Source organism: Drosophila persimilis, unplaced genomic scaffold (assembly GCF_003286085.1).
Source record: "Drosophila persimilis strain 14011-0111.01,24,50 unplaced genomic scaffold, DperRS2 tig00000477-arrow-pilon, whole genome shotgun sequence".
Taxonomy (NCBI): Eukaryota; Metazoa; Arthropoda; class Insecta; order Diptera; family Drosophilidae; genus Drosophila; species Drosophila persimilis.
In genome coordinates, this window is record NW_020825313.1 from 4,976,486 (window position 1) to 4,989,963 (window position 13,478).

The 13,478-nt window shown below is 42.4% G+C and overlaps 2 protein-coding genes across 2 annotated transcripts; both read right to left on the reverse strand.

Moving 5' to 3' along the window:
* Nucleotides 1-4,860: 4,860 nt before the first annotated feature.
* Nucleotides 4,861-5,648, reverse strand: LOC6603640 (pre-rRNA processing protein FTSJ3). Its single transcript, XM_026989986.1, has 2 exons — nucleotides 5,628-5,648; nucleotides 4,861-5,500 (listed from the first exon to the last, which is right to left on the reverse strand). The coding sequence occupies exons 1-2, from the start codon at nucleotides 5,635-5,637 to the stop codon at nucleotides 4,914-4,916; spliced, it is 597 nt and encodes a 198-aa protein (XP_026845787.1). The 5' UTR covers nucleotides 5,638-5,648; the 3' UTR covers nucleotides 4,861-4,913.
* Nucleotides 5,649-10,307: 4,659 nt separating this feature from the next.
* On the reverse strand, nucleotides 10,308-13,270 carry LOC113566062 (pre-rRNA processing protein FTSJ3). Its single transcript, XM_026989970.1, has 3 exons — nucleotides 11,352-13,270; nucleotides 10,642-11,224; nucleotides 10,308-10,574 (listed from the first exon to the last, which is right to left on the reverse strand). The coding sequence occupies exons 1-3, from the start codon at nucleotides 13,204-13,206 to the stop codon at nucleotides 10,565-10,567; spliced, it is 2,448 nt and encodes an 815-aa protein (XP_026845771.1). The 5' UTR covers nucleotides 13,207-13,270; the 3' UTR covers nucleotides 10,308-10,564.
* Nucleotides 13,271-13,478: the final 208 nt, after the last annotated feature.

Genomic DNA, 13,478 nt, shown 5'->3' on the forward strand with positions numbered 1-13,478 from the left:
TTCTTAGAAATATTTATTCATTTAAATATATAAAATAGCTGCTAAAATTCGCAAAAGATTTTGTGATCCCCCACCTCAATTTTGTAATAAATATGAAGTAGATCTCAAGAATTTTCGACAATTACTCAGACAGGCCCCGGTTTTAATTTTCACAAAAATTTACTTTTAAAAACGCAAAAACTTGTGCTTCCGTTATCACAAAACAAACGGAAATATTTTCCTCACCGAAATGAAAAGTAAACGGATTTTTTTCCTTTTGCAATTAAGATTCGTTGTGTTGTATAAAAATCCGTTTACTTTTCATTTCGGCATTAAAATAAATTCGACGCTATTACCAGGACAATTTAGCTTGTGCCTTCTTTATAAATAATTGTCTCTAGAACCAACCTCAAATTTGGATCGGAATTAATTTGTCAGGGCAACAATACTTTTTGTTTCGCAACAGGTGTTGCATCTAAGATGTCTTGGTTTTCTTAAATCGCGCAATTGCAAAAATATAGGAATTTTTAGCACGCTGTTTATTACGAAGCAACCAGATCAGCTGTTTTTGTTTGCCAGAATCGATGAAACTGCCTGTTTGACTTTGTTCAGACTATGAAGAGATCAGAACATATTTAACGATCAAGTCCGATTTTATGATTGGTCAAACCTTAGCCGTTAATCCATACATTTTTCTTGAATCTGCAATATTGTGGATGCAACAGATTTTCGTCCTTTGTGGGGGCGGATGGGGGTGGGGCGAAATTCTGAGATATACGTTATATAGTGAGATTTAACAGAAGTGCGGATACCAAATTTGGTGGCTCTAGACTTAATAGTCTCTGAGATTTGTGGTTGCCCCGGATTTTCGTCCTTTGCGGGGGCGGAAGGGGGTGCGGCAAAATTTTGACACAAAACGGTCAAGGTCCGATATCACAGGAGTGTGTATATCAAATTTGGTTGCTCTAGCTCTTATGGGTTCTGAGATCCTAGAACTCACATTTTGCAATTGGCAAAACCGACCATGAAACCTGTGTGTTAGAGCGAGAGTGAAATTGTTTTCGTGATTCTGGCTATAATAATTATACGATTTGGTTCAGATTTTGCACTCTGGAAGATATAGTCATCTTCTACGATTCTGCGTTTTCTGTTTTCTCGTATCTTTTAAATTGTGGATGCCACAGATTTTCGCTCTTTGTGGGGGCGGAAGTATGCGGAGCAAAGTTTTGAAACATGCTTGTAACAGTGACATATCACAAAAGTCTGGATTTGAAATGTCGTTTCTCTAGCTCTTTTAGTCTTTCAGCAATAGGCACTGATAGGGACGGAAATACGGACAGACGGACCGACGGACAGACAGACAGGGCTCAATCGACTCGGCTATTGATGCTGATCAAGAATATATATACTTTATGGGGTCGGAATCTGGTCTGATGAGCTCGTGAGGTGGCTCAAAGGGGGCCTAGCCGAGGCCACCGGACGGGTTGCAGGTTGCGGATAGCGACATCCCTAGGGAGAGTACCGAAAATAAGCAACCCCGGACAGCCAGCGGGTGTTCGCGAAGTAGCAACACTGACGATGCGCTTGTGGTGCCGCCTCGTATAAGTAGCTCACACACTACCCTATCCCTACACACTACCTACCCACATCCCAACCCCCACATTCAGCTCACACCGGGCCGGACTAAGAGTGTTATTCGACCCGTGCCGAGAGTCAGCCTGGCTGGGGGCCCGGTATATAAAACTAGCCCAGTCGTTAACGGAGAGCTCAGGGACTTGGCAGCCCCCTGTTCTAAGTATGCCTTATCCGGGCAACGTGGATCTCTGCCCGGACGGACCGTACCCCTTCTCTGCAGCTCGTGGGAAAAGAATGGAAGATTTTAAAAACAAACAAAATGAGTCTGGCACTCCCCAAATGCCAACAGGGAGCAATCCCAAACTGGGGAAGGCAGCGGCCCAAAGGCCTGGCCCGACCCGCAAATCAGCAGTGAAAACCTGCGCGGCGGAAGATGCTAGGGAGAGCCCAAAGGGGTCCCACCCTGGTGTCGGGGTGGGTGGTGAATTGGCTATGCAATCCTGTGGCTGCTCTGCCTGTCACCATCTACTAGCGTCCAAGCCAAATCTTTTACATATGCCGATAGAAGAAGTGCTGGCAATATACTCCGTCGGCAGAACGCAAGCCAGGTCTCTAAGGTGCTGCCGAACTTTGGCAAGGAAGCACCGAAGAAGGAAGCCCCTCAGCCAAAAAGGCAGCGCTCGCAAAAGACTCCCGGGCCAACACCAAAGCGCCCGAGACTACTGCTAAATACATCGCTCTACAAGCCTAGAGGCTTCCTAGACAAAGGCGGAAGGTGGAAGCGGGTGGAAGTGGACCGCTGCTTCGAGCTGCTGGAAAAGTAGCCTGCTGTCAGGGGCACAGCATGCCTACCGGAAAGGAAAATCCACGGAAACGGCTCTTTATGAAGTAATCTCAGCGGTAGAGAAATCTCTGCATCACAAAGAGTGCTCACTCATAGCCTTTCTCAATATTGAGGGAGCTTTCAACAACGTTGTACCGGGCGCCATTACAGAAGCCCTGACTGACCTGGGGGTGGACCGTCACTTGGTGATGCTCATTGATCAATTGCTCACATGCAGGACGGTGACATAATCGATGGGATCGTCCGCCCAGTCAAGGTATGTCAACAGAAGCACCCCGCAAGGTGGTGTCCTGTCTCCTCTTCTGTGGAACATAGCAGTCAACAAGATTCTATGTGACCTAGAAGGGGGGGCTGCAAAGTCGTGGCCTATGCGGACGACGTTGCGATTATATTCTCGGGGAAATACCCCCAAACACTGTGCGACTTAATGACCACAAAGCTAGCGCAACTGTCGGATTGGACAAAATCGCGCGGTCTGGGAGTAAATCCCTCAAAAATGGAACTGGTATTATTCACAAATAAATACAAGGTCCCGCCCCTCAATCCACCAATACTACAAGGATGCAGGCTCTCCTTTAGCGACAGTGCCAGTTACTTAGGGTTGGTAATTGACAAGAAGCTTAGCTGGAACCTGAATGTCAAAGACAGAGTGAAGAAGGCAATGACTGCACTCTACACATGCAAAAAAGCTATTGGGCTAAGATGGGGTATGATCCCAAGCATAGTCCAATGGATATATCAAGCTATAGTTAGACCAATACTACTCTACGGAGTTACGGTGTGGTGGCCGGCCCTATGAAAAAGGGCGATCACCAAGCAACTGGGCAAAGTCCAGCGGACTGCCGCCCTATGTATCAGCGGAGCTCTTCGCACCACCCCAAATGATGCGCTAAAAGCCATCCTATGCCTACAGAGCCTTGACCTCGCAGGAAAGGAACGGGCAGAAGCAGCAGCAGCAGCAATACGTCTAAGAGACTCAGATCAATGGGTGACACAGTGCATAGGTCACTCAGCCATATTAAATAATAGCAGTACCGTCCCCTCAAAAACAGACTACCAAGTTCCAAGAGAGTACACAGTCACTCCCTTCGACACAATCATCCCTCACAGAGACGAATGGCTCGAGGGACTCCCAGGCTCAGATGGGGCCATAAACATCTTCACAGATGGATCAAAGCTGGACGACAGAGTCGGAGGGGGAATCTACTCTGAACAGCTAAACATAAGGCATTCCTTCAGGCTCCCAGATCATTGCAGTGTCTTTCAAGCGGAAGTCATAGCAATCAGGGAGGCTCTAGACTGCCTACAAGCGGCTGCCGTTACGACAACCAAGCTAAACATTTATAGCGACAGCCAGGCTGCGATCAAATCGCTAAGTGCGATTTCCTCGAACTCGGCCACCGTGGCAGACTGCCGCAAATCTCTGCACGAGATGGCTCAGCAATTTGCTATTAGCCTGATTTGGGTCCCGGGCCACCGGGACATCGAGGGCAACTGTATAGCGGACGAGCTGGCCAGAGCTGGCACTACAATCCCCCTTCTCCAAGACAAGGAGGATATCTGTATGCCAATGGCCACCTGTAAGCTCATTATAAGGGAGCAATACAAGCGACTAACAAACGATATGTGGCAAACAGTGCCACGATGTCGCACAACTCGGCAAACATGGCCGGCCATGGACATGAAGCGCACCTCCGAGCTCCTCAAGTTAAGCAGGAAAAGGTGCAGCGTAGTCATACGTTCCCTCACGGGACACTGGCTAATAGGCACCCACGCTAACAGGCTGGGGGCCCCACATAACGATTTTTGTCGCAGCTGTAGAGACGAGGAAGAGGAGGAGACAGTGGAACAACTGTTCTGCTCCTGCCCAGCTCTCAGCACAAGAAGGCTACAGCACCTGGGCTCAGCCTTTCTACACGACATCTCAGAGATGTCCAAACTATGTCCCAGGAGGATAGCGAACTTTGTGAGAGCATCTGGATGGGATAATTGCTGACAGGAAGTCTCATGACGCAGGAAGGAATGATCCTATGCGGTATCACAACGGGCCGAAACCGGCGTAGGTGTGACGGGTTCCGAGCGAGCCCGGCAGCCGCCTCAACCTAACCTAACCTTATGGGGTCGGAAACGATTCCTTCTGGACGTTACACACATCCACTTTTACCACAAATCTAATATACCCCAATACTCATTTTGAGTATCGGGTATAAAAACACAAGAACATTTTTTTTTCCAACTTTTACCGAGTTTTTAAAGTCAAAATTACGCGAAAAAAATATAGAAAAAATTAATTAATAATTTTGCATTTGAAAGCTTAATAAATATATCCCAACTGGTAAGATGAAGCTTAGATGTGTTGGGGTCCGATTAATAGTTGCATATATAAATTTTTCAGAATTGCATAGTAGAGCTGCGTTTGCAGTGTATTTAAAATTTGATACACTAATTTATTCTGTAATTGTGTAATAAGTGTAGTTTTTTTTCTGTTTACATTTAATTGTTCAGGTTTATTTTTTTACCGTTTTCCCTTTCCAATTTTAGCACCTTTTTTGCGTTGCTTTATAGCGACTGAAGAGCGTTTATCCTTCTTCTCTCGCGGATCTACGACGCGATAACGTCCTTTAACACCAGCTGGGCGACGGGACCGACGAGACGAAGTGTGCTTTTTAGCGACTACATATGTAATCTCCTTTTTCTTTTCTTGTGCTTTCTTATATACCTTTCTAAGTTGCTTTGCCTTCTCATGGGTTGAGGCATCAGCGTTTTCCATTATCTTTTCGGCCATTTTTTTTGCTTTGGCCAAGCGCTTTGTAGAACGGCGCTTCTTTCGTGCTTTTGCCTCCATTACTTTTTTTATAGGGCGCACATTTAACTCCTGGACCTTGCGTTGGTATTCTTCGGTAAGCTCTTGAGGCACTGGTTGTGGCATAGTCATGTGTTCATGTTCATCCTGTATAAGCCAAGCTGGCAGGTTTTTATCGTTAAAAGCATAACGGTTCCAGGCTGCATCAATAAGATCCCGTTGCGTTTTCTTTCCGCGAATCAAAAACGCACCAAGAGCTATCTCTTCTTCGGTCAGACGTACCTTTTTCGGTTTTGACACTGAAATAGTAACATTAGACAAAACCTTTATATAAAACGTATATCATATTATTATTATATTTATATATAAAAGATAGATATATTTAGACTACCTAATAAAATATAATAAGACCGTATCATTACCAACCTTTTGACATATCTTCAGCAGCAGTATCTTTGAAAAGCTCTTCAGAGTCGGAGCACTCTGAGCTGCTCTCCCCCGTCATAGTTTCATGGCGGGCGCGCCGTTTAGCCTTCTTGCCCAAGGCAACATGTCCATTTATATCCATGCTGAGGGTGCTCTTACCCAGAACGGAGACACTCTTTATATTATACTCTATCGCCATATTACTCAAATCATAGTTTTCATCATCGTCATCCGATGGAATGTTTTGTAGATTGTCCTTCTCGTACCAAAGCTGCACACGTTGCTGTCGCTTGGTGTCTTTGTCCCGAAAATCACTTGACTTTATGAGCGGATGTTCCTCGTGCTTTTTTTTTCCTTTACCATCTTTAAAAATATCTTCATCATCGTCGCTTAGACCTAAACCTCGCTCATTAAAGTTCCCATCGCTGTCCTCATCGACAAACTCCGAAAGATGTTCGATGCAACGTGGTCAGGTCACAGCTATTATAAGAGCGCGAGACATAATCAACACGACCTACATAGAATACAAAGAAGCAAATGCCAAATTCAAAAGAACAATCAGGGAAGCTAAACAGAAATCGATTCTTGATTTTACAGCCCAAATACATCCTACCTCAGACACATCCTCAACATGGTCTAACATCAGACGACTATGCGGACTTTACCCTGTCAAACACATTCACAATATCTTTAACCCACACACCCAAACAAACACAACCAACTAAACCGAGATAGCCAACTCCTTCGCCCACACGTGGTCAGAAGAAGCTCACGATCGTAATTTCTCTGCAACATTCCGGACGAACAAATCCCACACAGACTCCCATATAAACTACACCCCAACTTCACCAGCAATAGAAATCGAAAATGACATTACACCCATAGAATTCTCATCAGCACTGTACTCCCTGAAAGGAAACACCCCCGGCCTCGACCGGGGGTCAATGATAAAAAACGCACCCCCCACCCTTAAAACCAGAATAGTAGACCACTTTAACAAAATACTCGACTCATACATCCCTCAATCGCTCAAACTCAGCCTAGTCCTCCCGATTCTAAAACCACAAAAACCACTAACAGACATTAAATCCTACAGACCTATATCACTTAACTCATGCTTAGCCAAAACGCTCGATAAGATAGTGGTAAAAAGGTTATGATGGTTTTTTTTGAAAAATAAACAAATTCGCAACAGCCAACTAGGCTTTAAAAGAGGCAAATCGGTACTAGACAGTCTACTCTACGTAGACCACCTAGCTACCAAAGCCATTGTCCAAAAAAACAGCTAACCTTAATATCCCTTGATTTCACCAAAGCTTTCGACAAAATAGGAATCCACTCCATCATTCAACAACTAAAAAAATGGAAAGTAGGTCCGCGAATGTTACAATACGTCATAAACTTCATGTCAAACAGGAAAATTCTCGTGAAAAGTGGCTCTAACCTCTCGAACACCGTCCCACTCCCCAACGGCATACCCCAAGGCTCCCCCATCTCAGTTATCCTTTTTCTTATAGCGTACAACCCACTCTCCGAAATCTTATCCTTTCACAAGCAAATCAAATTCAGTGCATACGCCGACGACTTCCTCCTTATCATACAACACAACAAAAGAAAAAGCCGCACAACCGACATCCAATCAATCCTCAACCAAATAAACAACTGGTGCACTCAGTCAGGAGCAGACCTCTCCAAAGACAAAAGCCAACTCCTACACATATGTCGCAAACATTACTGCAAACCAAAATTCCTTACTGGCAGCACATCCATCAACCAAAACAGCTCACTCAGACTACTAGGCCTTACACTCAACTCCAGATACAACTGGAATTCGCACATCAATAAACTCAAAATAGACCTTGCCAAGCCACTGGGCATTATCAAACACCTCTCGTCCTTAAAATGCAACTGCCACACCTCAACACTTGTACAAATTATGAAATCTCTAATCATTTCCAGAGTAGACTTCTGCCTCCCTATATACGGTTACGCACCAAAAGCCAGTTCAACCGCCTGAAAACTACGATTAATGCAGCAACAAGAGCCGCCCTGGGTGCATTCCGCACCACACCCACTAACAACCTTCTATCCGAAGCCAACTTACACACCCTCTAAAACAAGCGAGATTTTCTAACAGGCAAAATATTCAAAAATTCAAATATTCACGCTAAAGACTCCCCCCTAAACTCACTCCCAAAAAACCTAAAAAAAAACACAGACTGCTAAGCACGATTGACAGAGCCAAACAAATTTCCCAGAATAACCTCATACCGTTCTCCCCGATTAAAACCTCCAACACCAATAAATTCAACATGACAACCATCCTTAAATCAACCAACATCACCCTATCCAAACACGATAAAAACACCACCCCCCCAATAGTCTTCCAGCAACTCTTCCACACCATCAAATCCAACCTCCACCAACACACCTTCCTATACACAGACGGGTCCAAATCAGCAGGCATTACCAGCTATAGCATCTGCAGTGAGACATCAACCATAAGATCCGGACTACTTCTACAGTACTCCTCAGTCCTTTCCAGCGAAATTATAGCTATCCACGAAGCCATTTTATTAAGCCGCAACAAACGCGGAAGATACGCTATCTGCACGGACTCACTCTCCTCTATTTCCGCAATTACCAATCCCAACATTTAATCGCACTACCCCACCACAATCCGTAACCTCGTCACCAAACTATTCCCAGAAATAACAATTATCTGGATACCTAGCCACATTGGCATAAAAGGGAACGAAATTGCTGACACCGCAGCCAAAACTACCTCCAAACAACCCCTCATATATACCTCCAATCATAATTCCATAATAATTCTCACTATTCCTTAAGAAAATCCTCCTATCGAAACAAACAGACCTCCTCACTAAGACTTCCCCCTGGTACCAACAAGTTATCGATCTATCTTCCACTCATCCTCCCCCCAAAAACATAAACAACCTTAACAGAAAACACCAAGTCATCCTAAACAGACTGAGACTAGGGCACACAAGATTCACCAATGCCCACTACATGGATAAAACATCCTCCAACGCATTCCCACTGTGCCACAACCCAACCATAGACATAAGACTCATACCATACACATGCCCGCTCTCTCTCTGCAAAGATCCTCAATATTCCATAGCGCAAAAATAATCCCCAACTACCTAGTTCAATCGAAAATCATTTACTACATATAAACTCAAAAACTATCATCACTGTACATATACATATACACAACTAGTATACTAGATAATAATTCCGTTACAACATATAATATCATATAAAACCAGTCCTGTACATATGTATATAAATTCATACATACTCAAGTGTATAATTATACCATAGCGAGCTTAAGGCCTCAGTAGCACCTCAGTAATACCTAATTTTAACTATTTATTAGCTTTATATAATAATAATAAAAATAGTATTGATTTGATTTTCATTGGTAAGTTTGATGGTTTAGAAGTTTTGTACACATGCACGAGGTGCATCGCTTAAAACCAGCTTTAGGGATCGCGCACACTGTGTCTGAAAAGGCTCGCTGAAATCAGCTCAGCTTAGTTAGATCAATCAAGCATGTTTTTTTTTCAGCAAGATGATTGCTGATATGTATTTACCATCAATATATCATCAAAAATGGGTGGGCTATGTACAAACATGTAATTACACAAATGGAAAGTTTTGGGCTGACTCTCATAAAAAAAACATAGATGTTTTTCACAGAACAACTTGTTTATAAAAATACAGATGTTCGATTCCATTCCAACAGTCATGATTGTCAAAGCTATAAAATATACCTATGTATATGCTGTTTCATTTCGTTGAGATAGTTCTTAAATTCCAATAATCGTTTAATATGCAGAAACATAGCTATCAGATCATCTTTCAGCTCAACCGACAAGGTACACACTTGCCAGCTGATTTCCGCTGATCCTTTTGCGTTTTACTGGTTGGATAATAAAATAATTATATTCTCCGTATTCATATATCATTTCTTAGAAATATTTATTCATTTAAATATATAAAATAGCTGCTAAAATTCGCAAAAGAATTTGTGATCCCCCACCTCAATTTTGTAATAAATATGAAGTAGATCTCAAGAATTTTCGACAATTACTCAGACAGGCCCCGGTTTTAATTTTCACAAAAATTTACTTTTAAAAACGCAAAAACTTGTGCTTCCGTTATCACAAAACAAACGGAAATATTTTCCTCACCGAAATGAAAAGTAAACGGATTTTTTTCCTTTTGCAATTAAGATTCGTTGTGTTGTATAAAAATCCGTTTACTTTTCATTTCGGCATTAAAATAAATTCGACGCTATTACCAGGACAATTTAGCTTGTGCCTTCTTTATAAATAATTGTCTCTAGAACCAACCTCAAATTTGGATCGGAATTAATTTGTCAGAGCAACAATACTTTTTGTTTCGCAACAGGTGTTGCATCTAAGATGTCTTGGTTTTCTTAAATCGCGCAATTGCAAAAATATAGGAATTTTTAGCACGCTGTTTATTACGAAGCAACCAGATCAGCTGTTTTTGTTTGCCAGAATCGATGAAACTGCCTGTTTGACTTTGTTCAGACTATGGAGAGATCAGAACATATTTAACGATCAAGTCCGATTTTATGATTGGTCAAACCTTAGCCGTTAATCCATACATTTTTATAAACGATATCTAAAACGACGACCATAACTTTTAAAATATAAAAACAAGAACATTTTTTTTCCAACTTTTACCGAGTTTTTAAAGTCAAAATTACGCGAAAAAAATATAGAAAAAATTAATAATTTTGCATTTGAAAGCTTAATAAATATATCCCAAATGGTAAGATGAAGCTTAGATGTGTTGGGGTCCGATTAATAGTTGCATTTATAAGTTTTCCAGAATTGCATAGTAGAGCTGCGTTTGCAGTGTATTTAAAATTGGATACACTAATTCATTCTGTAATTGTGTAATAAGTGTAGTTTTTTTTCTGTTTACATTTAATTGTTCAGGTTTATTTTTTTACCGTTTTCCCTTTCCAATTTTAGCACCTTTTTTGCGTTGCTTTATAGCGACTGAAGAGCGTTTATCCTTCTTCTCTCGCGGATCTACGACGCGATAACGTCCTTTAACACCAGCTGGGCGACGGGACCGACGAGACGAAGTGTGCTTTTTAGCGACTACATATGTAATCTCCTTTTTCTTTTCTTGTGCTTTCTTATATACCTTTCTAAGTTGCTTTGCCTTCTCATGGGTTGAGGCATCAGCGTTTTCCATTATCTTTTCGGCCATTTTTTTTGCTTTGGCCAAGCGCTTTGTAGAACGGCGCTTCTTTCGTGCTTTTGCCTCCATTACTTTTTTTATAGGGCGAACATTTAACTCCTGGACCTTGCGTTGGTATTCTTCGGTAAGCTCTTGAGGCACTGGTTGTGGCATAGTCATGTGTTCATGTTCATCCTGTATAAACCAAGCTGGCAGGTTTTTATCGTTAAAAGCATAACGGTTCCAGGCTGCATCAATAAGATCCCGTTGCGTTTTCTTTCCGCGAATCAAAAACGCACCAAGAGCTATCTCTTCTTCGGTCAGACGTACCTTTTTCGGTTTTGACACTGAAATAGTAACATTAGACAAAACCTTTATATAAAACGTATATCATATTATTATTATATTTATATATAAAAGATAGATATATTTAGACTACCTAATAAAATATAATAAGACCGTATCATTACCAACCTTTTGACATATCTTCAGCAGCAGTATCTTTGAAAAGCTCTTCAGAGTCGGAGCACTCTGAGCTGCTCTCCCCCGTCATAGTTTCATGGCGGGCGCGCCGTTTAGCCTTCTTGCCCAAGGCAACATGTCCATTTATATCCATGCTGAGGGTGCTCTTACCCAGAACGGAGACACCCTTTATATTATACTCTATCGCCATATTACTCAAATCATAGTTTTCATCATCGTCATCCGATGGAATGTTTTGTAGATTGTCCTTCTCGTACCAAAGCTGCACACGTTGCTGTCGCTTGGTGTCTTTGTCCCGAAAATCACTTGACTTTATGAGCGGATGTTCCTCGTGCTTTTTTTTTCCTTTACCATCTTTAAAAATATCTTCATCATCGTCGCTTAGACCTAAACCTCGCTCATTAAAGTTCCCATCGCTGTCCTCATCGTCACTTAGTTCTGTTTCTTCGCCGTTTTCATAGTTGCCATCGTCATCCATTTGCTTGTCGTCCTTATGGTACTTTTTGTACTTAGGCAGCGTAGGAGGCCCTTTAGGCTTTAATTCTACATCGAAGTCTGGGTTAACATCGATAATCCTATCCAGCTCAATAACAGAGTTAATAACTTTCAGATCAAAAATTTCATGCTCTGTTTCTTCTACAGGCCCGTCATCTCCCTTTACGATCATATTAAGGTTCATCTTTTCGTGAAGTTTTGCTTTGGCTTTAAGCGTCTTCTTTCGCTTCCGCTTAAGCTCTTTTTGCTCCTCGAATGCCAACGTGCTGATCTGTTGTTGTAGTTCAATATCTTCTATATCCTCTATTTCTGTTTGCGTAAGTGTTTTTGGTATTGTTTCCTTTGCTTTAGGCTCCTCGATGATCGCCATTGTTTCAGTCTTAAAAAAACTATCTTTAACAGCTTTCCACCACAATACAAGACCTTTAATGTCTTTGCGACCTAAAACTTTAAGATCCTTGCAGCACTCTAGAATCTCGGGTGTAGTTTTCTTGTGATGCGAAATACGCTCGTCATCAATACGAATGGATCCTACACCTTGGAGGGCGGCAAGGCCGTTTTCCGCTTTCATAAACTCTGTGGCCGATAAATTTGTTCGTAATGATATATCCTGCTCACTGTAGCCCTCGGCCTTTATGCGTTTCTGCCTTTCTGGGTGCAGCAGGCTATTTTTCTGCTTGCATTCGATTTCGAGCTCTTCGAACACGTACTTGCAGTCGAGCAGGCGGTGGTCGATAATGTCAGGTGCGAGATATTCCTGGCAGACCACGAATATTTCGGCTGACTCCTTACGGGATGCACTTGGTTTGGTGGCATGTACCTTCTTGAAGAGTTGCTTAAGCACCCAGAGAAGGGCGTTGTAGTCCTTGGAGCGGAAAACTTTAGTCACAAACCAACCTCCACCGCGCAGAAACTGAGTGGTCAACTTAAGGGCATTAAGAGTTAAGCAGATCTGCTGGTAAGCATCATAAAGCCAATTACGACCCACGTTTGGGGCACCGTCGTGAAGGACAACATCGGCCTTCCACGACTGCAACTCCTTAGTTAATGATTGACGGCACTTTTCCGTTGTAATATCCTCCACTAACCCAATACAACCCGTAAGGGGTCGTATTGGGAACAGGTCAACACCAATAACAATGCTGGATACTGGCATATTTTGTTTGGCCACTTGCATCCATCCACCAGGAGCTGCACATAGATCTAAACAAACTTGCGACTGTTGGAGAAATCCGAACTTGCGATTTAGTTGGATCAATTTAAAGGCGGATCGGGATCTAAAGCCCGTTTCCTTGGCAAGTTGATAAAACTTATCCTTCCTTGTCTTTCCCACTTTGGTCTTTTTGCCCATTCTGCTTTATTTTATTCCCTGAATGCTGTCAAATTACAAATTCAAGTTTCCACGTGCTATTACTCTCCTCTTCTTTATTGCTACGTCCATAATAGACATGCAATAATAAGATATCGATACTTGGAGTTGAGTGTCAAGACGGCGTCGCAAAGAATGTTTCGATATGGAAGTTTGGAATTAGTACTGGTGAACTGGAGGTACAAACATAAAACAAATTTTGAAAAGCAAAGTCGAATGGGGTCAGACTATAATATATTTTAATTATAATATAT